The sequence below is a fragment of the Rhynchophorus ferrugineus genome, unplaced genomic scaffold (assembly GCF_030347505.1).
Source record: "Rhynchophorus ferrugineus isolate W39M unplaced genomic scaffold, kcgeb_rfMv2 rfM3, whole genome shotgun sequence".
Taxonomy (NCBI): domain Eukaryota; kingdom Metazoa; phylum Arthropoda; class Insecta; order Coleoptera; family Curculionidae; genus Rhynchophorus; species Rhynchophorus ferrugineus.
Window position 1 is genome coordinate 11,247,049 of NW_027472582.1, and position 27,698 is coordinate 11,274,746.

Genomic DNA, 27,698 nt, shown 5'->3' on the forward strand with positions numbered 1-27,698 from the left:
ACTTTCCCTTGCTGAAACTAATTTACGTGCGTATCTAATTGCATATCGGTCTGCAACTATGATCTCCCCAAACTGAGTAAGATGATTAGATGTTGGGTGATTTCCAATACCCCACGGTATATCGAAAAATAATCATATGCACCAAAAAACACACGTAAACAAACACGATCATCGAAATGTTAAAAAAAAGGAACTTCCAGCATTGTTATTCTGCAGCACGTTATTGACCTAATCTTGGAGTCCCCTACCAGTAAATTGCACGGTGTAAGTTCGAACAAGAAAACTCAACACAGTTTAAAGAGAGAACTACCAACATAAAAATCGTTATTTTATAGCCCCATCTGATACTGTCATTCATAAAAATAAATGTCTCAAAATTTCATATTATAATAAACAAATACGAGGGGGAATCAAATATAAAAGATAATTTTGTAAAATAAATTTATTGATTGCCGGCTTGGTGGCGAAGTGGTAAAGGCGACAGGACGGTCCTACTACTGTTGTGATAGTCGCGGGTTCGAATCCTGCGAATATTTGTGATTGTTCTAGGCAAGAGTTTAAAATCCGACAAGGAAAATGATCCCAGTCACGCCAGTAACCAGGCTGGGTAAGACCGGATGTCTTCTGGGATGTTTTTTAAGTTGGTCACTCGCCAGTCGGTAGGCTTAATGCCGAGAACCTCGTTGGTAAAACGAGAGTTTAATATATATGTAAAAAATGTATTGGTCAATGTTATATACAAACTAAGCATTTTACATTTTTCAATATAGGCACCTCCGTGCTCTACATACTTTTGCCACGGATTTGGAAGCTTCAATATTCATTCTTCACAAAAAGTTTGAGGACGACTTATCAGCCAATTGCGCACATACTCATCTAGTGTTTCGTTGCTTTCAAATCTTTTGCCCCCTAGTGATTCTTTCAAGAGCGTAACCTAAAAATAATCAGAAGGTTACAAGTCAGCGCTATAAGGGTTCCCCAGCGCATATCTTCCAATTTATTTCCTTGTCAAAACTGCAGTTTGTAGCTTGGCGTTATCATGCAGGATGATGATGTCTCGAATGGGCATACCCCGTCGATACGCGATTTTTGTCGACTGTAACAACTCAGAATAGTAACTCTCAGAAAGTCGCATTCACCGTTCGTCGATCGTGAAGAAAGAAAAGAAAAACAAGTTCATTGTCGACATGTTCTCGTTCATCCCTGAATTCTCTGACCCCCGTATACACTCGTTTCTGAGACAGCGTAGCATCCCCAAACTGTACCTTCAAAAGACTGAAAATTTCCCATGGCTAACTGTTTCATTGGTTAAAAACTTTATGATAATGCGTTGGGCAACAGGCGAAGGTACCTCGCGCTCAATCATGGCTGTACTGTGGACTGAATCGAACACAGGATAAATTATTAACAAATATCTCCGGATCCACATGCGTCCCATCCTGCGTAGAAAATCATAGAAAATAATAAACTATATTGCGTTCCTTTTCTAAGGGCGGTATATTCTTTTCGAGTGGATTCAAATTAATTGGATTCATTGATAATTCTGTAGGAATGATAATTACATTGTTGTGTCATTCTGGGTGATTCTTATGGTTTTCAAAAATGGAAAAAGAAGGATAAGTGCAGAATGTTAAATTTTTAAAAGTTGTAAAATCAACAATTTTATTTATAGTGTGGTCCATCAAGAATAGTAGCAAAAATTGTACTAACTTGTAATAATTAGACATTTATTTTAAACATGATGTATTTTAGTAATGATTTAATTTTTATTTTATAGGTGATATCTAGCCAGAATTTCTTGAGAGTGTAAGTCGAAGATTATGAAATTCAGAGAATCAGAGAAGAAGAAAAAGACAGGATATTGCTAGGGTGCAAGAACAGTGGACGGTGATACTATAAAATAATTAAATTTGCTAACAAAAGTAAACCTGGATTAAATAAACAAAATTTAAAACTATCGACGGCACCCTAATGATCTAATGACAAAAAAAGGAAAGGAGAAGGTATTATTATATAAGAGTATAAGTAAAATTATTGTTTTATAAAAATAATGTATATACAGGATATTTCCTTCAGCTTAAAAGTATGACCATCCATTATTTTTAAGCTAGTAAATGTATAATATGTTAACTGAATGCTCGAGGTAGTCATTTCATTAACGGGGTTTGTGGATCAAGAATAGTAGCAAAAATTTCAGTAAGGATCATAGTTGATGATATTTGGAGATGTTTAAGACAATTTCGCTGCTTTCTTATATGGTGGTATATTGGAAATGATCTAAACGATTTTGGTATTGTTTGCTGATGGAGTAGAACCACATCCACCACTATTTTGTTTCTACTTGGAGTTCATCTTAATTCTTGAAATATATAAATTAATTTAAATATGTTGTTTTAATTAAAATAATGTATTCAATAACTGTTTTATATAAAATGTTATTTCAAATTTTTTTCCCTCCTTCCCTCCTAATATTTATCAAATTTGCGTATATTTATATATAAAAAATAACGTATATATAAAAAAACTTGAACTATTCTGTTTGACAAATAAATGGAGCTCAATATACGCATGCGTCAAATCCGGAGATATTTATTAAGTATCTGTATGTATCCTGATAAAACCAAGCTCAACTGTTACCCACCTCGGTTTCCCCCTCCTTATAAACCAAAGTATACTCGAGCATCGAATCCTTTAAATCGGAATTACATGTTAAGCCAAATTACTGTTTATATTTAATACCCCCTCATATGACGCTAGATTTATAGGAAGTTATAATCAATAGTTAATAAAACATCTAAGAATTATCGGCATCAGCTGCTTGCTACAGTGTTATTAATAAAACAGCCAAAGCGTGTGTTGCGAATCAAACACAAACACAAAACGAACAAGCACTCTCAAAATCTACAAACCGACTCACATTCGCGAAATAACAAAAAATGGTACGTCACACCGATGAAGAACTATCGAGGACAAGGCGCGCCTTTCATAGCAATCACACACTCTGCCCCCAACTCTAACTACGCTACAAATAAAGAAAAGAACACTGCTCCTTAACTGTTAAAGCGATCTTTTCGATAAAATGTGGAACGACATTAAATGACGATGTAAATCTATACGTAACCGAGAACATTACCTTTGTCTCCAGTTCCTGGTACTTCCGGAACGCTTATACTGAAACTTGGACTCAGATTCTCTCATGGATCTTTGGTATTGTTTCATTTTTACCCAGGATCGGCCAGCTGTGTCGTAACAACACCAAACCGTTATTAATACTGATAATAAAATGCACCAGTTGAACACCACCATTGCTGGAACAAAAATAAAAACGCTAGTTAACTAATAAATTAATAATTGTTATAATTATCATATAAATTAACTAATAATATATTTCATTTCAATATGATTTTAGTTTTCTTTTTATTCAATGCTCCATCACACAAGCATTGTTGCATTGTTTATTCATTGATACTATTGTAAGTACGACAAAAAAGTCAAGATAATTATGTTATGATAAACTTCCTTCATTTAACAAGTCAATTGAAAATTCTCCGGCCTACCATAGTAAAACACATTTTTTTGACAAAATTAGTTTTTTTTATTCAACATAATTCCCTTCAAGGGTGATACACTCATTATAGCGACCCTCCAACCTTTCGAAACCATTTTGTGGTACGATGTGGGCCTCAGTTTCGGCGATCACCTCTTCATTCGACGAAAATGTCTTCCCAGCAAGCATTCTTTTGAGATCTTAGAACAGGAGATAGTTGCGGGGGTCAGATCTGGAGAATACGGTGAATGAGGAAGCAATTCGAAGCCCAATTCATGGATTTTTGCCATCGTTTTCACTGATTTGTGGCACGGTGCATTGTCTTGTTGGAGCAGCACTTTATTTTTCTTCAAATGCGGCCGTTTTTCAAACGGCCCAATAACGCTATTTAATAGTCGCTGTTGATGGCCCTTCTTTTTTCAAGATAGTCAATGAAAATTATTCCATGCGCATCCCAATATACAGGCGCCATAACCTTGTCAGCCGACTGTTGCGTTTTCCCACGCATGTGCAGTCCACTCGGATGACTGTCGATTGGATTTCGGAGTGAAATGATGGAGCCATGTTTCATCCATTGTCACATATTGGCGAAAAAACTAGGGTTTAATACGCTTGATCATCACTGCTCCGAATCATCAAGTCGTTGTTGTTTTTGTTCAAAATTTAGCTCGCGCGGCACACACTTTGATATGATGTTTTTTTTTTATAACAGACGCTTATTTAATATTCCACTTCTCCAACTTCATTCTCATGAGCCACCTTAATTGTCATCCTACAGTTCCGATAGTCGCATGTTCGAATCCTAGTTGGTAGAAAGCAGACTCTAAAATTCTCCCAAATATCATAAAACAAATTCATCAGTTCAAAAATGATGTGGAATCATGATTAAAGTCATTGTAGTCATTAACAAATTGTAGTTCTTCGTTCACAAAAATTATGAAAAAGTTTGCTCTGTTACTACAAGCAATAGAGGCAATAAATTGACACGTCATCAAGCACTTCATATACGTGCTTCAAATCTCAAACTTTACGAATCCAGATATAAAAGGCAAATGAACACTTACAGATTTCAAAATTTTAAGAATTTGAAAAAAAAGTCTAAACAGATTACTAGAAAAAATCACTTCCATACATACCTAGTACAGTCTCTTTGGCATTTTCTATAGGACAGTCAACATAATAATTCATCAACCAAGCTACTCCAGCAGATAACCAGCCAGCTTCGATGATCATCACAGCTGCAAATTTAAAAAAAACATTTTGTTGTCACCATATTATACCTTTATATAATGAACTATATATATAATTATTTCTTAGTTAATATTTTGATAAAAATTATTATCCTAGTAATTAAATTTCTTCAATATATTGGTTCTATTTGGTTTAATATATTGTTCATGCGTAACCATACAAATTAAACTTAAATGTACAACTCAATAAGGGCTAAAGTTACCCTACTTCCGTATATCTCTATTCTAAATGCTCGAATTATTCTTTGTTTTCACCTTTTTAGATAAGTTCATCAAAATAACTAAAATGTTGTATTCATATACGCTCATATTAAGAAAATAATGTTCTTCATTATAGAATAAAAGGCAGTTACTAAGATTAGTAGATATTATTGTTATTTCAATATAGCAGCTTCAATAATATTGCTTATGCCAATACATAAAACCCTACTTTTAGTTTAATAGAGTTTTATTTGACACATCGCCACTATGATAATTTATACAAGGGTTGTTATTTATATTTTGAGCGCATTATTAGGCCCATTAGTAGATAGTTTCTTCAGTAAATGTGTCAGAGCTTGTATTATCATGATGAAGAATGATCCATCATTGCAGATTTCTTCTTTGTATTTCACGAAGCACTTCTGGTAAACAAGTAGTTTTACGCCACTCAGAATCCACGTTGCTTTACAGTACTTAGTTGCCACATGTCCAGTTATTACAAACAAAATAAAAATAATATAAAAATAATTCTTCCAAGTGTTTCGCGCACCCTAAACATTTTGCTTCGCCTTGGAAGACTCATACAGTAGATTGTTGATAGTCTGCGACGAAACTCATAGAAAATTATAGCACAAAAATGTTCAGGAGTGAACTTCTTTTTATTACTAAGACAGAATTTGCACTTCACTGTAAACAATTCAAGTTATGCTCAAGTGGCAAAACGTTCTGAAGAAGGTTACGATTATAAAGACCAAACTTGTAAACCAATAGTAAACATCGGATGGACAACAAATAGTATTGCCAAGGCTCAGAATATAGAAAGCAACCCACGTATAATAGGATATATAAAAGTAGTACTCACATAGTCTTATATATAATATATACTGCATAGAACTCCTAGGACCAGTGTCCAGGATACTTCCTCTTAAAGCCACGACGCACACGCATATTTCTATCACCATCGATAGAATTAAGATGACCAAGTATCCGATCACCAGTCCCCATAACAGCAGAACACATTGTACACTTCGATCGTATTTTACTACGATAAGTATTACGGTTAATATTATTGTCCTGAAACAAAGAGAAATACATTCATTATTAAGTAGATCAATATCAATTGTAATTACTAAATAATATTTTATTTATTACTAATTAACAATTAATTAATATTAATTGTTGATCTCAATACTAAAAACACACAACTAATCAGTATTTTAGTAAAATAACAATGGGAAGTAATTAAATCACAACTAGTTAAACATACTGCGTTATCAAAAAGTTATAAGATGTTATAAACACAGTTATATCAATTCTTTCCGACTTTGATAGTTTGACCTATTCTCATCACTATAATGTGCCTTCTTACATAGCATTGGTTTTACATCTTCACAAACATTTACACATTATTCCGCAACCACCACATTATTCACATACCTTATTTAGCTCCGCTTGATTTCTAGTTCTCCTCTAATCTCAAAATTTCAAATTCTTTGGACTAGATTAACTAGATTAAATCTAAACCAAAGAAGGTTTTAAATCTGATTTCAGAAATCGAAGTCAACACCTTTCAAAGACTAAAATACAAATACAAAAATACACTATAACCAAAGCAGATGACACTTTGACGTCGATGAATCAAGTTTTATTTCAAATATCCCACTATTGATTAAATGAGTAAAAAAGGTTTTCTTGAAATTTTCTAGTGTATAAAATAATTTTTCGGTTTATGACACTTTAAAGAAACCAATTGAAGGGAAAAAAAATGACGGATGATGAGAAATAGATATTTTATAAGGATATGCGAGCTAAATATGAACCATATTATATTCATAGCAAATAAAACTTAGTACCATAACTGCCCGAAAAGACTGGACGTTATTCAAGGTAATAAGACTTAAGAAAATTTTAAAAGTGTTGACAACCATATAAATTCTTGATTTAGATATCTACTGTGAATGAATTATTAAAGAACCATTCCTAATTTTATGTTTTCTAAGTTACTTATTTATTTTTCTGTTTGAACTGGTGAATTTGTTTTAAGTTAAATAAATTAAACTAAGCAAAACCTTCTTTCGCAAATTGCACTTGATACCTATTCATCAAGTTTTCTTATCCATCTTCCATTGTTTATTCTATTTGATTTTTTTGTTATGACAATACTGTTCTTATTATATAGTGTATCCAATAAAACAGCCAATGCACGTCAGAAATGACGTCGAATATGCTGCCAAATACAGCTTGTAAAAATGTATTCTCATTTTACCTTAGTTAAAAAGAGACAGAAAGCTCTCTAATACACTTAAATATGTAACCAAATCATAAAATTCGATTTGTATTGTTATTGGGCGACACTGTTGTCAAATGTCTATAAAATTCTTTAAAACATTAATGATAATAATTAGAAATTACAAACGGACAAATGTTCTAAACCAAAATTCTAAGTTAATAGGGCAATATTGTAACTTGCTGATGTCATAAATTTTGATTATGTGCATTAGTGGTTTTATTGATTATTTATAAATAATTTTTTATCTTTCTATGATACACTAACATTCCTACGACCAAAATTTAGATCTCCTAGATTATCTAAACAGAATGCATCTTTCTTTTTCTTTCATTCTTTTTTAGATATTTGGCCAGCCAAAATCAATTTTAATTGCTGCTGTAAATTAATATTTTTATTTCAAAGAGCTCCTAATCAGCTTATCAGATGATGAATCAATTCATTCCAGACGTTTAAATCCAATGGTAAAGAGGCAAAAGGAAGGAAAATGGTAATCACGCGAATTGAACGAACTACTTCAGAATCTCGGATTTATTTGCTTTGCTTGCCAAATAGAAAAAAACAGTTTACTATAGCGCATCGAGTGATGACGACAATCTAAAATCCACGTCACCAGAAAGAAAGGAAAACGGTAAGGAAAATGATATAAAATATTTTGATTAATATATAGTGTACCAATTTTTGTTAATAAATGCCTTTCTAAGGTGAAAAATCATCAGAATATATTAAATAACCTAATATATAATACTTATTTTATTAGCTGCATTAAAAGAAAATATCTTTCTTTTTTTGGATATCTAGATTTTGTGTTACATTAATAAGTCTATACTAATAACTAGTGTTATTCTTGGTGGTTTAACATACATTGGTTTTAAAATATGGAAGAACGAAGGTAAGTGCAGAATGTAAGGTTATATTTTTAAAAGTTATAAAATCCAAACACCATCAATTCTATTTATAATGGGAATGTTAGCTTCCAAATTCACATAATTTTCAAACGACATCAAATAGGTATCAACATATGCCAAAATATAATGATAACAAGAACAGAGAAGAAAATGATTCTCATCAAATTGTTTCTTCATGTTTTCTTCATTCTTGTTTCTTTTGTTTTTCATTTGGTTTGAACTATATTTTCTGGGTTTGATCTAAACGATTTTGTTTTTTATGGTAATGTTTATTTATATGGTTCCTGGAGATCTTGTTAATTGTTCAAACATGTAAATTAATTTAAATATTGTATTTTTATAAAAAGGCGTATAGAAATTATTTTTATTATTTCATTTTATTCAATAATTTTTTAAATAAAATGTGTTATTTCAAGAAATTTTCATATTTTCATTTCTCTCATATATAGTTTCAACATTAAATCAATTATTTATCAAATTTGTGTATATTTATTTATAAAAAATAATGTTGTGTAATGTGATGTGACATATATTAATAATATTTTTATTATTTCGTTTTATCCAATACTTTTTTAAATAAAATGTGTTATCAAAATTTTACCATTTTTATTTACTTCCTGAACCATATATATATGATGATTAAGGAGTAACGTATCCTAAGGAAGAACGACAGTACAAAGAGAAAAATTTAATATTTTGGAGAACCTTCTTAATATATTTTCCTAATATAAAGTCATTTTCATTCCGCAAACAACTAATTGATTGTACCGACACTTTCCGAAGAGTCCCGTTATATCTAAAATAAACCGAAATATTATTTTGTAGCAGTACCCTGTGTTATAAATACACCCCAGTTAATTAAAAATTATTCAGCATTCTTAAAGGCAGAACAACCTCTTCCAATAAACTTTTAATTAAATTCTCGTAAAATGTAGACAAGAAGAAAACGGGCAAGACGTAGTAGGCCTCCGCTCACTTTCTCTCTTCCTGTAACAATTTTCCACCATTGGTTGAACAAAACGTCCGCCATATTTCACCACCGAAACCTAATACCGTGTACGTTGTACCTAAGCTTTTAAATTACAACAAGATTTATTCCAAGGAACCGAAACGCCCTCCGTTGAACAAATCTGAACCGATCGATCGGCCGTTGTTTGCCAAGGTGTCTGGATTGAGGTATCACCGTTAAGTTAACGTGGTCATTTTAGAGAAACAAGTTTGTCCTTTTTCTGTGAAACTTTCACAGTCAGTTACAGAGCTTATAGATTACAAATAGAATTTGGCCTTAAATATAAATTAGTTTAACTATTATTTCACTACTAAAAAGTAGTAAGATGTGTAAGATTTTAATGCTATTTTGTTGTAAATACCAAGAATAAAAGTTATTGAAGTGAAGACAGAATTTGTTATTCATTAAGGCATACCTAAAAACCAACTGCTTGGTTCTTGTTTTTTTTGAAAGAAATAAATTAAATGAAAATTAATTTTAAGTAATTAATCTGGTTTTATATGAATGTGAATTTGCTATTCCTATAATAAATAAGATTGACAGTGAAATAATTCTAAACTATTATAAACGTTAATTTCTTAAGTAAAGTGTACAAAATATAAACTATATAGAAATAAATAGAAAACAGGAACGTGTAAATGTACGTAGCCGTATATATGTTTCTAAACTGAATTCTGGTTATTCTATTTTGGTTATTGGTAATTTGTGGTAACTTAACTTTGATTTTTGTAATTCTATCTTTTTATCTTTTATTTTGACCGACATAGGCATATATACAATTTTATTTGTTCTGTCTATATTAGGCAAATGTGGTTCTACAAACGAAATAAGTAACAAATACATATTTTTATCGAGTTTAAAATAAGACGGAGAGGCTTCCAAATTGCACTGAAATATATAAAATGTTTCTCTACATTTCCCTTCGAAACAATCGAATTTGTTGCTTCTACAACAGGCAGATAGGAATCAGGTTGTCAATGATGAAAGTAGTATATTTTAATATATTAATAAACATTGCTATATCTCGAAGTAATATTAAAATTGTGGACAACATCTATTATTACAACAAATCATCTAACATATATTTTATACGATAAATTAAGTGCGGCTTTCCCTGCAATATATTGCTATTAGAAACAAAATAAATTGTTGTTGGTTTTGGTGAATTAGAAAATGTTGTAATATTAAGGTAAAAATGAAAAGTTAATGTAAAAATTAATTTTCACTAAGATTACTTTTTACTGGTACTAATAAGCGATATGACTATTTCAGCAACATTCGTTTCGCCAGAAGAAAGTGTTAACGAGGAAAATGTTGTTTCTTGAATTTTCTTCTTCGTTTGTAGCAAACCATTTGACTGATGATTATTTCATGGCTTGTCAACTTACATAGCATTGGACCTTCACCGTCATTTTTTATCAATAAATCCACTCATATTCAATCCGCAGTCACCATAATCTAGTGATTTAGCTCCATCAACTATTTAACTTCTTAAGACCTCGTTCCAGATGAATGAAGACATTAATCTGAATTAAATAAAGCTTTATAGATCATCAGCCAATTAAGATACACCTTCATCTCTGATATATTTTTGCAAACTAGCGAATTAAACTTAAAAAGTTAAAACTAGCAGTAGTATCTTTTTTTTTATCTAGAAGTAGTATCTTTCTTTGGAAAATTATTGAAAACATAAATTTTGAAATATTTATCCAGTCCTTGATATTCAGTATTTCTAGCTATAATTATTTCCACTTAATAAACCATTTGAGATCTGTGAAATGTCACAAATCACTTAGAATTAAAGAAATTATAAGAAAAGATTAGTAAACAATAACTAAATTGTCTAAATTTAAATGACTCAACTATAGATGTATGACTGAATTTTTATAGATGTATTAATGGAAATTGGTTTCATACAATTTAGAGACGATATGGTTATTAATTAATGTTAACAAATATGATGCAGATGCTGCCTTCATCCAAGTTAAAGAAGGTCTTCTGAGTCAGGCAAGCAACATAAACATTATGATTTACTTGGCCCTTTACTAGTAACTGTCCTGCTTTTAACCGACTTAAAAAAAGAGGAGGTTCTATGTTCGGCGGTATAATTTTTTAATGTATTTTCGCCGATTTCTCCGTCAATTATGGATCGATATTAAAAATTATTTTTTTATCCGAAAGAGTGCACTTCCGACGTGGTTCCATTGGAACCAAGTTAGAATCGTTTAGGAGGAAGGGAGTAAATAGAGGGAAAATCTCAAATCAAGGTATAACAGGTCAATTGAAAAGTCCACGGCCTGACACATAGATGACGCTACTAGAATTAAATCCATATGTCTTTTAGTTAGCCCTAACCTTCAAAAGATGCGTGTATAAATTTGACAGCCGTCGGATCATTAGCTTGTGAATTATAGCATTTTGAGTAAAGTTTGTGCAAAGTGCCGCGCGAGCTCACATTTGACCAAAAACAACGAGTTAGAGATTCGTATTAGAGTTTGAAGATGATCAAGCGTAATAAACCCGAGTTTTTGCGTCGATATGCGACAATGGATGAAACATGGCTCCATCATTTCACTCCGAAGTCCAATCGACAGTCATCCGAGTGAACTACACACGATGAACCCGCTCTAAAGCGTCCAGCAGTCAGTTGGCAAGGTTATGGAGTCTGTATTTTGGGATTTGCATGGAATAATTTTCATTGACTATCTTGGAAAAGGAAAAACCATCAACAGCGACTATTACATAGCGTTATTGGATCGTTTGAAGGACGAAATCGCCGAAAAACGGCCGCATTTGAAGAAAAAGAAAGTGCTGTTTCACCAAGACAATGCACCGTGTCACAAGTCAGTGAAAACGATGGCAAAAATCCATGAATTGGGCTTCGAATTACTTCCTAATTCCACCGTATTCTCCAGGTCTGGCCCCCAGCGACTATTTCCTGTTCTCAGATCTCAAAAGAATGCTCACTGGGAAGAAATTTTCGTCGAATTAAGTGGTGATCGCCGAGACTGAGGCCTATTGTGAAACAAAGGACAAATCGTACTACAAAAATGGTATCGAAAAGTTGGAGGGTCGCTGTAATCAGTGTATTGTCCCTGAAATGAATTATGTTGAAAAAAAAAACTAATTTTGCCAAAGAAATGTGTTTTACTATGGTAGGTCGGGGACCTTTCAATTGACCTGTTATGGCAAGGCACGTACAATATTTTCACATATTTTTTATCTAAAATAATCAGATAGTAGTGTATAATGTTACAGCTGAACTGATGTGCTGAAAAATCGGAAGTAGTTCAGTGTAAAAGTCAGTTTGCTTTGAAGCATTAACCATATCGTATGAGACGTCGTAGAAACGTTATAGGCAACTGCTTCTATGGTGTAATGGTAAGAACGTTGAGCTCAGGTGGAGGTCGCGGATTGCATTCCCAACAGGGCAGCACTTTCTTGTTTTAGTTTGATTTGACATTGTCAAATCACCTAGACTAGAGGAAGTGGACCCCGAGGCCTGAAACGCTCCTTATTTTCAATCATTGTTTTTTTATTCCTATTTTTCGCAATACTTAATAAAATAACTGAATAATTTATTGAGTAAATATCTAACACTAAAATACTAAAATTGAAATGAAAACTTTTGTTTTGTGTTAAAAATCTAAGTTTATTATTTTTTACTTTTTAGTGAGTTCCTTATTTATTTTTCCAAATCGGTTAAAAATTTTTTAAATATTTTTATTCATTAATATATTGCAGCTAGTCGCTGCTGTCACTTATCTAGGACGACCCATTGGCTCTTACTTATTCTCTAATAAAATAAAAGTTTGTAGCACTTTTTACTGTTTTAATAATTTATTGCAGTTCACTACACAACTACACATATTACATGTTTTGGTTATCTGGAGTCTGCGTCCTAGTTTAGTGTTTTCCAAGAATTGCAGCACTCAAAACATGGGACGGATAACTTGAATTTTATTCAAAATAAGTTATACATTTTTTTGTGTTTCAAATCGTATTCCTTTGTTTTTTTTTTTTGATATGTACTAACACCAATATTGTTGGAATTTATACACAAGACAGTTCCAAGTGTATTATTCATCATAACTCACGTAGACTTATCGTTTTGTGTTTAAAACTGAAAAGCTCATAGAGGAGAGTTGTAAACATTAAGACACACGTAAAATATTTCTTATTAAACTTTCTATATATTCTTCATTTTACTTCTTTCGATTCAATGATTCGACGAGAACTCACCAACAAAACGAAGGTCGTGGTGTGTCGTAAATCGCCGCAGGAGAGAGAAATTCAGCAATTTCTCCCCGTTTAAAAACAATAATAGAAACAGTTGGGAAAATTGTATTACAATTTCACTGGCTCAGCCGTTAAGCAAAGACTACGGGCTCTTAGACGCCCGTTCCGTTTACGACACAAAAAAAACGTAAATGGGTAAGAAATTGCTGGAAATTCCTCGTCGGAATCGTCGTTAAAAATTTCAAATTAGGAATTTAATTTTGAACCGGGAAATTCGGCGTTTAAATTTGTTTGTCTTCGGTTTAAATAAAATTCGTTTGGTTTTTATTTTGCAGGTTGGCATAAAATATCAAACCGGGATTAATTTTTCCTTCTAAAAAGACATTTATTGAGAAAAGTTAATACAATACATATTAATTAAAATATTTTCCATAATTATTTCCAATCTTTCTGAAAACATGGCGATACAATCTTGAAAAAAAATTATGAATCTATTTTTGCACTTATTCAGAGTTTCAAAATAATGTTCCAGCAAGCCATGCCGCCTCGATCTGAACAAGTAGTTTTATGAGAGTTTGATCTCGGTTTTCGCTTAGTAAGATTGGCAATTTATTGTCCTTTTTGGTCTTCCAGATCGTTCTTATTCATTGACATCAAAATCATCACTTTTGAATCATTAAAACCAACACCGAAAACTTGAATATGATGGAGCAGCACTGCCATTAGTTTCTAAAAATTAATGTCGAAAATGTACTTTGAAATTAAATGAAAAATTCATATTTTTTGATGAGGAATGTCAAAACCATCAAATTTACCAGTTAGGTTAGGTTATTTAAAAAACGGGTGGGGCAAAAGTCCAATATTTATTAAAAATAATCATTCCACTATTGCCACGCAGCGGAAATTGCGTCAAAAATATCCTCATCATCCAGTACGATAGCAGACAAGCCTCGTTCTGGAAGAAAACCTGTTGTTGAAGTCCTGTTGAGTGCAGTAACGCAATCCTAAGGCTGTCTGGTGAAATTGAAGATTTTACGAAGATGAAGCCTTCTTCTCAGTGGCCACGTCAATAAACAGAACAGTTGGTTTCGGGGAACACAGAATCCTTAATTAATTCATGAAATGTCACTGTACGCACTAAAACCAACTGTATGGTGTGGTATTCATGCTGGAAAAACCATTGGTCCCTATTTTTATTTTTGAAAATGGCCAAGGTGTTACAATTACTGCTAAACAGTACCAAGACATGGTTCTAAATTTTCTTGTGGCTGAAATAGAAGGGCAAGGACTAGAGGACATATGGTTTCGGCAGCACACACAGCTCGTTCAACAATTCAATTATTGAATGACGTTTTTCCACGAAGACTAATTTCGAGAAGTGGCGATTTAGCATAGCCAGCCAGATCACCGGATTTAACAAACTTTTTCTTATGGGGCTCTTTAAAATCAAAACTCAAAAAGACAATATTCGTCACGAATTATTAGCCGATATAATTTTTACCTCACAACGAAACAAAAATGTAGAGAATCAATAAACTTTTTTGAAAACCAAACCTACTTATCTTTTCTTTAAGCAAAGTTATCGGCAATCAAAATGGTAGTGGGATTTTTACCCCACGTTGTAGTTGCCTACATTGAGAGTTCATATTTTCACCAATAGATATTCTTTATTTATTATTATAGCAATATAATAAATTAAAACTAATAAGCTATTTGTTTTTATTCTAATTTGCGCTACGGTTTTATAATACCAAAGTGCTTATTCTACTGTAGACACTTTAGGCTTAACATGTATGTCACTGTTTTCAACGTACAGTGAGTTTCAGTAACTTGATCAAATAACCCGAACTAGATCAAATGGTTTTACTATCTTCTGACTAAGCCATCATTATCTAGGAATTGGGGAACCTCAACAATGATGTGCCGATATAGCCTTTGTTCATGTCTTTGGGCATAGTCCTTGATAACCTCGGTAGTTTCTACCTTCAGATCCTTATGCAGATTATCATTATAATATACTATAAATCATCAACAATACCTCATAGAACCTTTTTTTGGAACCACAGTGGTATCCAGAATTGGTAAAGTAAAAGCTTATTACAAATTAACAGAGCTGAATATCTATCCAGTAACCAGTGAATTTTTTTGTACTTCAGCTAGAATTCTGTGCATTTTTTCTTAACATGTGTCTTCCGCCTGCTTTGCTTAACATCAAGGATCATTCCAAGATATTTGCCTATATTTCCATACGGGGCTACTTGTTGATTTATATATACTGGCTTCTGCTTGATTGCTTTTGTTGGTGAAGTCAATATGAATTTATTTATTTTTATTCATGGTTATACGCCATTTTGCTGCCCAGCGTTGTATTTTGGCAATAGCTGTTTATTACTCTTGGATTGCAGTGCCATCTACAAATATAGTAACAACATTTTGATTGAATGAAGACAGTGTACATTATATAAAGGACTGATCACGATACATTTTTCTATGCCACACGTGTTTGTATTTTCCTCAAGATAGAATATGCATCATCTTGTTGGACTCTGAAGTATCGGTCAGTTATTTATGACTAAAAATTTTGAACATTGGTAAGGGAGAAGCATTTTAATCAATACATTCAATATATTCTATACTATAATATCGGTGATGAACTTGAAATGATCTATCGTGAAATATTATTTCCTAAAACCAAATTGGTAGGTTTACGAAATAAAATAATTTTATCATATCCAAAAGAATATTAAATAATTTGTTTCATGTGATGGCTCTTCCGGTCTAGGAATCATAATTACTATAACCACCTTCCAAAGTTGAGGTACATATTGTAGCCTAAATGGAGTAATTTTTAGGTTAATCTTAATTAGTAATTTCCTTAAAGGTTCCTTTCCTATATAATATTTTCTCGGTAATTAGGTCAAAAGCACCAGGCTTGGAACTGTGAAAAGTGACAAATGATCTAGCTGATCAAAATACTTGCAAAAATCGAATATAATACAGTCTCAAATTTCAATAAAAAAATTACAGAGCAAAAATATATAACCAGTTTATAAGTATATTAAGTTAATTAAGTCAATTAAGTTACTAGATATCCTGATAAATGTTAAGCATTGAAAAATACAATACTGCTTAACCTCTTCCTAATGTTGTAATAAACTTAACTGGCATGGGTTTCTACATTTATTTTATGATTATCAATAGACAATAATGTTCGATGAAGCATTCCAGTCTGTCTGATAACCAGACTAGAAAAGATGTATTGCTGATGAAATAAACTTTTAGTTGGCTACTGATGGTTAACCCGAACGACCGTATTTTGAAGCCCGTATCCGTATTTTAATGACTAAAAAAATATTGTAAAATAAAACAAAACAAATTTCACAAGGAAAAAACAGAGTACCGCAAATCTTGGAAATACAGCTTTAGAACTGACTAAAGAAGAGAAATGAAAAAGCGTTTTATATTAATTGATAAACCCAATCTATAAAATCCAAGACAATTAAAGAATAATATTTAATTAGTTCAATATTTGTTAATTGAAAATTAATGATTCAACCGCGAAAAAAGAAATATTAATCACTATAATGTTTGAGTTCCTCCATAAATATTTCCCCCCGCACCTTTCTGAGAACCAAGAACAGAAAAGGCGGAAAGAAGTATCCCAGAAAAAGGAAAAAAAAACCGTTTTGCAAACTCCCCAGCCGCGTTAATCGGATTTTAATGCGTCAGAGGACTACTTGTTGAAGTTGTCGAACGATTCCCCTTAAACTTCAGATTAATAAAGTTCTCTAGACACAATCATTAAAAGCAATAATCGACTCTCTCTCCATCTTTTACAGGAACCCCGGCGTAAAGTTTCATTATCTTTTAAGATAAAAAAAAACGATGAACAATTTCTGTATTGATCGAAAATTAATCGTATGATGCCACGAAAAAATAGTACTGAAATAAAAATGTTAGTTTAAGTTATAACACTATTAATAGTAGGTTGGTGGAGAAGAATTAGTTAATAAATAATAATAATTTAATTGTAAAAGACTTTTGTAAGTATATTATATTTGTACACTTACAGGCTTTAATTTTTAGTTGTGGTTAGATGTTATTTTTAGGTTAAATTTGAATTTACATTTTTGTTGAGATAATATAATTATTTCATAGGCAAAATTGGCAGCAGACAATGCCAAAATAAGTGTATAAGGTATGAATTCTTAATAAAATATTATCATTTTATAACACTATAATTTTGTAGATTGTTATGGAACAAAGGATATGTTAAATAGTATCGTAACACAACTTATTTGAAGATTATTGTTAAGGTATCTTCTGAAATCTGAGAAAAATATTATTATTAAAAAATTGAAATCTGGTGTAACAACAGATAGAATTTTGTCAGACGTAAGACAAATAGATACTATAATGATAGATACACAAATGCAGAGGATAAATATTATTAATAAAGATGATCTATCCTATTTAATAAAAAACCATCAATTCAGTTAGAAGTCCTGATGATATAATCGCTGTTGATATAAAAATGAAAGAATGGAATGCAAATGGTACAACGAGAAGGTAAAATTAATATACATTTGTCTTATAATTCTTCTTTATTGTAGTTTTTGTTATAGCTGAAATGAATAGTATTATAAAGAAAGAAGATCTTACTGTGGGTTTTATGAATAGAATAATGGAAGAAAAATTGAAATGCATATGTATGTCTTTAGCTGCCCAGAGTATACGTTAAAGAATACTCTGTGCAAGCATGTGCATTTGGTAGGTAGGTATGAGGAGAAAATGGGCACTAATTCTTTTGCAGATAATGTAGCAACTGCTCTAGAGGGGCGACCAGTGATTAAATCGCAAGACAAAGAAGAAACTAGAAGAATCTTGCAAGAAAATTATATACAGGGAGAAGCGGAAGAACCAATGACAGAAAATGACTTTGAGAACAGAGTTTTGAGTATAATTAACACTTTGAAATCAAACGATCAACAATCAAGAAGCCAAATACTTAAGAACATACAGGTTATGCTTCAGAGATTTCAACAAAAAAGTGATTTAAAAGGAAAACGAAAGAACGAAACACAGCAATACTTTCCAGCACGCAAACATAAAAAAGGAAATATAAATACTTTTAGCAGTAAATATCAGTCAGGAATATTAATGAATACTTGGAAAGGTGGATTAGGCCTACATCATCATCTTACCTCATACCTGGTGTGGAGAAAAGTTCAATCTAAACATAATAAAGAAGTATACAAACGAATAACCTGCTGTCTTTTTTTGTTATGGTTCCTTTAATATATATTCTTCCTTTTGTAATATTTTGTCATTATATACGTGCTCTGGGGAGTTATATAAACCAAAAGAAATAATAAATCACAAAGCTTCAAATACTATGTTATCAATTTATTCCAACCATTTTCTATTAAATACACCTTATATTTACACTATGCTGAAAATTCATGATACTTCGTTAACTTTTAGCTTCTTTTGAAATATCTGTAAAATCAGAAAGATATAAGTATAATAACAACTGGACAGAAAACATATACAAACATGACCATATTTCATTCTTACCTTTAATATAATCTTCAAATAAGTTCTGTTTCCATATTATTTAAGATATCTTTTGTTCCATAACAATCTACAAAATTAGTGTTATAAAATGATAATATTTTATTAACAATTCACACCTTATACACTTCTTTTTGCATTTTTTTTGCTGCTAATTTTGAATAATTATATGTTAATTATATTACCTCAACCGTATGTAAATACAAAATTAACCTAAAAATTACATCTAACCACCATAGAAAAAATAGAAATTTCACGGTATAGGCGACCTTGGGGAAATGTTTTGTTTAGTTCAATCAACGGTAGCGCAGTGATCGCAAATTGTGATTGGCTAGTTTAAATTCCTGCTGCCACCACTATACATGAAACGTGATTGGTCGATCACATTGTGTGAAGTCAGCATTTTCTCTAGCCGTTCATTTTTAAGTTTGTTGTTTGATCGTTTTGGTTTTTGTCTAGACCAAGAAATCTTCGTTTTACGTTGTGCATATTTTCTGTTTTACATTAATTATTATGGAGCAATAATATAAAATTTGATGAGAATGCATAGTGTAGTAAAAGATGTAATGTACCGCGGTAAAAATCTACTACGGAAATTAAACATCGCTTCCCAAAGAATGATCTCGCTCCTTTCCAAAAATGGGTTGATCATGAAAATAGTAGTAAGCTACCTGGATAAACCACAATGCAAATATATCAACGTCATGGTGTCTGTCACGGACATTTTAGTGAAACATTTAGAATTACCCTTCCTTCACGAATTATATATTAGGGTAAATGCATATCCAACATTGTTTTTATCAGGTACATATAAAATTATCTATCTACTACATGTCTGTTTATATATTGTTTGTTTACAGAAAATCAAAACCTACTTATGAAGATGTTAGTAGTAATAAAATTCAATTAATCAACCAACTTGTAACCTACAAGTTAAACCTACATAAAGAACCTAAGGTAAACCTACATAAAGAAGTCTTACAAGAAGGTAATAATTAAGATAACTGGATAATTAGTAGTAATAAATATTACTTTTAATTGTAAAATATCCCTAAAATATTTGTAATACTTTAACTTTTTAGAACAATCAGTATTCAATAATTTTATAGTAGGGCTATTGTATATTTAAATTTGATTGCCTTGTTCAGAAAGTATTTGTTACGGTGCCATCAATTAAAAACTTAATTGCTTTTTTAGGGGATTTATTACCTTAAAGAAATCCACTTTGTCTAAATTTACAAATAACTACATTTGTTTAACAAATCTTAACCAAAATTGCTTAAAGAATTTTTTTGGATCTATTAGAGGTCACGGAGGTAGAAACAGCATCATTCAGTTAGTATGTTCGAAAAATCTTTAAAGGGGCACATCATCACTTCAATCTTTTCACATCATTCTCCCGGAGAAACTTCCGGTAAACCTAGAAAATCCAAAAGCCTTGATATTTTGTGAGGTATGAATTGAAGCCAAGAGACATTAAAAGTTGTTTGATCATATGGAATGGACCCATTACGACAATCCAAAACGAAAAAAAAAACATACAGACCGGCTGATCATGCATCAGCATAATCCGCTAAGCCGAATATCCATGGCTCCAAGCTGATGCTGTGTATCTGCTGAGATCAGCATAGTGTATACTATAAGTTACTAAAATCTAATGAAACCATCAGCGGAGATGGCTGTCAACTACCTTTTATGCGTATGAGACAAGCGCTGCGTGAAAAACGGCCGAAATAAAATGGGAAGTGTAACTCCAGCCGCCTTATTCTCCAGATCTTGCTCATTTTGATTACTATTTGTTTGGACATATGGTTAGTGACCTGTCTGAATAGCGTGAACATACCAAAAAATGTACAAAAAAACATCGTTCTTCGAAGATTAAATCCTTAAGTTATCTGAAAAATGGGAAAAAGTAGCGACTATATTGTACCATTTTTCACGACAAAGCTAAATATAACTTTCAAACACTAAATAAATAATATATGTATAGTTTTTATCAATGAACTTTTACCACTTTTCCGGTATTTTTCGGACATTATACAACTCTGAGTCTAACCGAAAAAGTGATTTTTACAAGCACTCTTGTGACCTAAAAAAAAGAGTTTTGTAGAAATCGAAACGAATGGTAGTTCAACGGGACAAGGTCCGGGCTATACGGTGGACGTATCAAGATTTCTTAATTTTTACCAAGTCACTAAAGATGTATATGATCTAAAGTTGTAGCAATGGAAGGCAATGCTTTATCTATTTATCAATTATGTCGTTTTTGCTTAGGGGCCTTTTTCAATCGTAATAGTGGTTGCCAGCAGTATTAGTATCAGCGCAGGATTTGCAACCACTTGTGAACATTCTTCGGCCAACATTTTTATGCATTCTTGTCGTACCTGATCACTATTCATCGTTTATAGTATTTTTTCAAAATTAGCTCATTTGAATGACATCCAGAATTTGGTCCATTCAATTTTTCACTATTAATTCGTGTGACTATCGTGATTCGATTCGTCATCGACATTTTCGACGATTGATCAGCCACTGGTATTAGAAAAAGCAATTCTGAAACGGTAGTTCAGTTAAGGAATTATCACCATAAATTATTTATATAAATTTAAATTTTATATATTTTTCTATTTTATGAACAAAAAAAGCAAAATATGATGGAAAATTAAGTCATTTAAGGGGCTTAAATTTAAATTTTAGTTTTTGCGAGTTTCTGAGAAGGTGTGGACTTAAAACTAATAAAAGTAGTAGTGCTTAGCGTGCCCGAGCGTTGAGAAAGGTCACTGAGGTAACATGCATTGGATGTTTTACTGGAAGGACTATAGGTGTATTAACAATGTAAATGCTGAAAGTTTTAACAAATAGTCAGTCAATACCATAATACGGAAACCGAAAACATTAAAATTTAAAGACGACATTCCTATTAACGTTTCCGTTTCCGTAAATTATTCATAAACAGGGAAAAAATCGCTGATTAATATTTATTGTTTCGTAACCGGGCGCGTCACAAACATCAAGCTTCCATTTGTCAATACGTCCCTGCCGTTCGCCTACGTCTCTGCTCTCGCTCGAAATCAGGTCACAGCGGGCCACATTTTTATTAAGATAGAGCCCCATACGCAGACCCGCAAAGATTTAATGAAGTATAAATTCTATCCTCGACTTCCCTCTATCCCGACAACGTCACATCCTTCGCGTGTCCTTTAAAACGACTTGACATTTTCCCTTGTCCGACCCGACGCGTAACCGACTCTTTCTGAGAACATTATTTTCACACGTTCTTTTCCTTTCGATGTAATGCAGTTTTTCCGCTGAGAAGATCGATAGGAGATGGACCGGTTTATGAGATATAACATTATGATTTATTTATCATTAGGTTTTACATACTACGAGGGCAGTTTGTTTTGTCAGTGACTTCTGAATTTCTTAATCACTAACTTTAAATACATAACTGTTGCCCTTAACTGTTTCATATTGTAACTATTTGAGCAAGCTGTGCCATTTGGTTTGTGTTTGACAACAGACGATCTCTCGAATTTTAACGAAAATGGAAGAAATTAATTTGACTGAATTGAATGTGATTGTGTTTGCGGAACGTGTGAAAATGCAGATATAACGTGTTGCAAAGTCTACTCAAAATGTTTTTGTTCCGTTTGTGTATGTAGTTGTGGATTAAGTTTACATTTAGTTCGTTAAAGTTTTAATTGGTTACATTCATTAAATGCTTAACCAAGTTGTTTCTCGACATGGCATATGCAAAAACCAAAGAAGGAATATTTGTCAGACCTGATATTCAAAAACTGATGCGAAATATACAAAATGTTTGGCGCCATATCAAGCAGCAGCATGGGCATCGTTCATTCAACCACAAATCTTATATTATATATAATATTATATATATATATATATATATATATATATATATATATATATATATATATATATATAATTATTTTCTTGTGACTATAACATAAATAAACAGAAATCTCAGAAGAAGAAAGTTTCACATAGTATAACTTATACAACATATTTAGGGTGGTAATTAGCATCTTCGCTACAAAAACTATCGCACACATGCAGTGTATAGTTGTTCAGTGAAGTAGTATTGTTTTATTTTGCCATAAATATGTCACAAATATTTCAGTATAATACATATTTATTTAATTTTCGTCATCTCTCATGGAAAAAACTTCGTACACATGAAATTAATATTATCAATAATATAAAGAAACTAATATTTAATGTATTACAAATAGCAAACATGATAAATAGATCTACTAAAGTCATCTTGAGTTATTGAAATGATCCGGAAATTGTTTTAAGTTATCCGGAAATTAGTCTCTCATAAAATCAATAGGATAAGTTACGTTAAATTGATTGACGTACAGTTAGCCAAATATGAAACACAAACTGCCTGTGAGAATTTTATTTTTCAGCAAAAGATAGCTGCTGTTCACAATTTGAATTTTGAACGCCACTTTTCAGAACCCAATTATTCAAATGTTATAGTATCCAATCCCCTCATCTGGTTTGAATATTATTAACAAATGTTGGGATAAGCTAGCATGTGCTGTGTATGCAAATGACCAACAATAGTGAACAACTAAACAATACTATCCAAGATGAACGGAAAAAGTTTGATAATGATCATGATTAAGAATATGTTGAAACATATATGAAACTCTACCTAAAAGACTGATTGCAGTTGCTAAAAATACACAAAAAAAAGTTGTATGAAGATGTATCCATTACTGAAATTTTAATTTTAAATATATATATATATATATATATATATATATATATATATATATATATATATATATTATATATATATATATATATATATATATATATATATATATATATATATATATCATTTTTACCAACGAGCGTTTATCTGGATTGGACCTACAATTTAACATGGGCTCCGAACCACGGTCCTCGACATTAAGCCTACCGACTGGCGAGCGACCAACTTACGCCTTCCAACTTGAAATCATCCAAGAAGACATCCGGTCTTACCCAGCGTGGTTACTGGCGTCACTGGGATCATTTTCCTTGTCGGATTTTGCACTCTTGCCTAAGAACAATCACAAACATAAATTTACGACCATGCCCCTGCGGGATTCGAATCCACAACTATCACAACAGTAAGAGAACCGTCCTGTCGCCTTTACCAATACGCCAACCAAGTCGGCAATTTAAATCTTGATTAGTTTTTGTTTACTTAAATGTGCTATAGCTTTTTCGCATTTCCATGGTTAGTAGCACTATTTTGCGCGAGACCTATAAGTAAGTAATTGCTGTATTTTTGTAATTTTTACTTGACTATCTTTAACCTCTAAAAAGTAAAAATTACTTTCTATTAAGAATTGTAATGAAAAATGTAGTGCGCTAAAGTTTTGCCGCGGAGTGTGTAACTATTTTTTTTTATTAATCTCTTAGAACGTCAACAATTTGCCCGTGGGCAATAAGTATTATTGTATGATTTCCGTTACATAATATAACCATCCTAACATGTGGAAGATCACTTCAGTAAGTGATCTGCTTTACAACTTATCTAAATCTTATTCTGGATACTATTCTAACTTTAATTTTAACTTATTCTAATTTTAAGGACTATCCTAACTTATTCTAAAGACTGTTCTAACTTATTCTAGAGATTATTAAATCTCACGCTACGTGTCTATTAATCAGTTCGTATGGTAGTTTAACTGTTTGGCGAGTGCATTGGAATGCACTAACAGTCTTTCAGGATACTTCGCACTAGCTATTCGATACGAATCACACTCGTTATGGGTCCTATGTAGATATCGCGTTGAATCAGTTTGTTGGACATGTAATAGGAGCATCGACGATGACTCGCAACACTTAATTCCAGAACCTCTGGATGATATCTATGATAGATTTGCTAGTAGTTTGTAACTATTTTAAAAATGAGAAATTGGAAATTCCTGTGTTTGGAAATGATGAATAATGTCAGTTTCACAACAAACCATAGCCACATAATAAAAATATAATTAATAAACGTAAATTATAAATCGCCAGCTGAAAACAAAAAAGAAATCTTGAATTAGCGTCAGTAAGCGACCACCGAAATATACAATTGAACAATTGACGGAGGCATTCGGCGACGGTCTCGAGTATAAGTCCAATATAGTTTGAGTGGGGTCCAAACTAGACTTTATTGCGATTCGAAATTTCTTGAGGGTGTCACGTACATGAATCAAATGGGGAAAGCGATCGAAGAAATCGAACGGCGAGAACGACTATTGGCCATCGACGAGGCCCCTCTCGTCGACAAACAGGCAAAATAGAGACAAATGTTGACAAATATGTGCAAATAGTACGTGCGAATGTTCGCTCGATTGGTTTAATTTACGCAAACATTCAAATATGTTGATACTCGAAGAGAAAACTAAACTATACCGTCGACTAAAAAAAATATTTGAAATTAGCATTAAATTAAGCGAGCTATTTTTTCTTTCTACAAATAAGCAATTAAATAATTATTTAACTTAATTCTTTCATTTACATTTTCAAGTCCAGTCACAGCAACAATGAACCTACAAACCCACCTGGAGCAAATACAACTGTGGTTGAAGACATGGTGCGTTAAAGCCAATAAAACAAAATCCACTAGTATAAATTTTATCCTACGTAGAAGAACATATCCACCAGTGAATATCAATCAGTGTCAACTTCCGCAAGCAGAAGATGTTAAATATATAGGTAGTTATTTCGCAAAAAAATTGTAGCTGTATAATTTATTGCTGTTTAAATCCTTTGATAATATATGCATTAGATGTACTATAATGTTACAAAGTATATTTGATAAATTATATTACTTTTGTTTCATTATTTTATTTATATTAGAATGCGACGTTATGACATCGTAAATTTTGATGAAGTGTTACAGTTCACTATTATTTTGGACGGACTATAAGTATTCATTTCTTGTGACTCATTCAATCCATCCCAAGGAAACTTCCGAATATATCTTAAGCAAAGGATACTTATGAAGTTTTTATGGTTTTCATGAAGAATAAGCAGCGTAAAATGACGAAAAAATCTTAGCCTAAAAAATAGTAACGCATAAAAATATTGATATACAACAAAAATAAAATTTTGTATAAAATTGTAATAGAGGTGACTTAAGATGGTGACTGTTTCATATATACTTGCCTAGAAACATTTCTCATTTATTAACCGTCTTCGAAACAGGAGGAGGTTCTATGTTAGGCTGTAAATTTTTTTAATATAAGTTGGTCGATTTCTCCGTCGATTATGAACCGATATTCAAAAAAAATATTCGAAAGAGTGCACTTCCGATGTGGTCCCATTGGAACCAAATTAGGATATATTGGGGGGAAAATCAAGGGAAAACCTTAAATTTCAAAGGCACGTACAATGGTTTTACATATTTTTTATCTAAAATAATCAGATATTTGGGTATAATTTTATTGCTGAGCTGATGTGATGGTTCAGTGTAAATGCCATTTAGTTTGCTTTTTATGCATAAACCATATCATGGGAAGTCGCAGAAACATTATAGGTAACTGTTTCTATGGTATAACAAAAAACTAACAGACGTCCTTGACACTTTCTTTACTTTAGAGTCTGAATATTAACTTATTCAGTCCATACTCTACATTTAAGATATCTTAACATGAACGAATTTACGTATTGATTTTCCAAAACAACGTTATTACAGATCTGAAAGGGCACATAAACTTTTTAATCACCTTATTCTTCATCGCTAGATTCACAGCTAGATTACTTCGACATAAAATTTGTCGCAGAGATGTTCTCTATATTTTCTGAGAGCAGTTACTTTAAAACTTTATACTGACATCAAAATATAATAGTAAAATGACTAGATAATATATTTGCTTTAAAATATTAGAAACACTAAACGCAGGCAAGTATTGTAGATTATTATATCTAACTAAAGATAATTTTCAAGTATTAGAGCATCAATATTTAATTTTTTTCTTTTCGTGCTTCTATTTATTTTGAATGTTGAGCTGAAGAAACAGCAAGAACTTGAAGAGGATTTCTTTAGCTTAAAGACTTTTATAGATGATATATATTGGTTGACTTGTTTAGCACATTGTAATGGTGATTCAGTTGGTGGGAGTGGTTTGCAATAGGAGAGCATTTGTTCACGTCTTGTAAAACCCGAGAAAATGTATATAGAACTGTCGATACATTCTGTATAAACTAGCTACTTTTGACTACCTCTTGTTGATCTCCTAAACGGAATATTCATGGCGTTATCTTGCTGTGCATATGATGGAATAGGCAGGTATATTACGAACAGCTAAAATGGAATGAAACTGGTACTGCCGATATTCACTGAGGCTAATTGAACAATTTTCTCACATGACAGCGGTCGGTCACATGTTGAAAGAGTTGCGAAGGATACATTGTTGCAGCTCGAATGGAACGTCTTGCAGCACTCAATGTACTCAGCAGACATAGTGCCTTCTGATTATCAAATATTGAAATCGATGAAGCATGGCTTGGCTGGCATACAATTTCGAAATGTTGAAGAAGTACGACAACGGTTGGATAATTGGATCCAAACCAACATCGTTCTTTCAACACAGTATCGCGATATTACCGGAAAATGGAAGAAAATGATGGAAAATACTTCGATGAATAGATAGACAATAGTTACGAT

General features: G+C 32.1%; 1 protein-coding gene across 1 annotated transcript in view; it reads right to left on the reverse strand.

Annotated features, from left to right (window-relative positions):
* inaE (inactivation no afterpotential E) overlaps positions 1–27,698 on the reverse strand; it is a 185,737-nt gene that overhangs the window by 43,582 nt on the left and 114,457 nt on the right. Inside the window, exons 3-5 of the mRNA XM_076400030.1 lie at positions 5,861–6,072; positions 4,684–4,785; positions 3,134–3,308 (exon numbers count right to left, since the gene is read on the reverse strand). Coding sequence (XP_076256145.1) covers positions 3,134–3,308; positions 4,684–4,785; positions 5,861–6,072 — 489 coding nt within the window. The remainder of the gene's footprint in view (positions 1–3,133; positions 3,309–4,683; positions 4,786–5,860; positions 6,073–27,698) is intronic.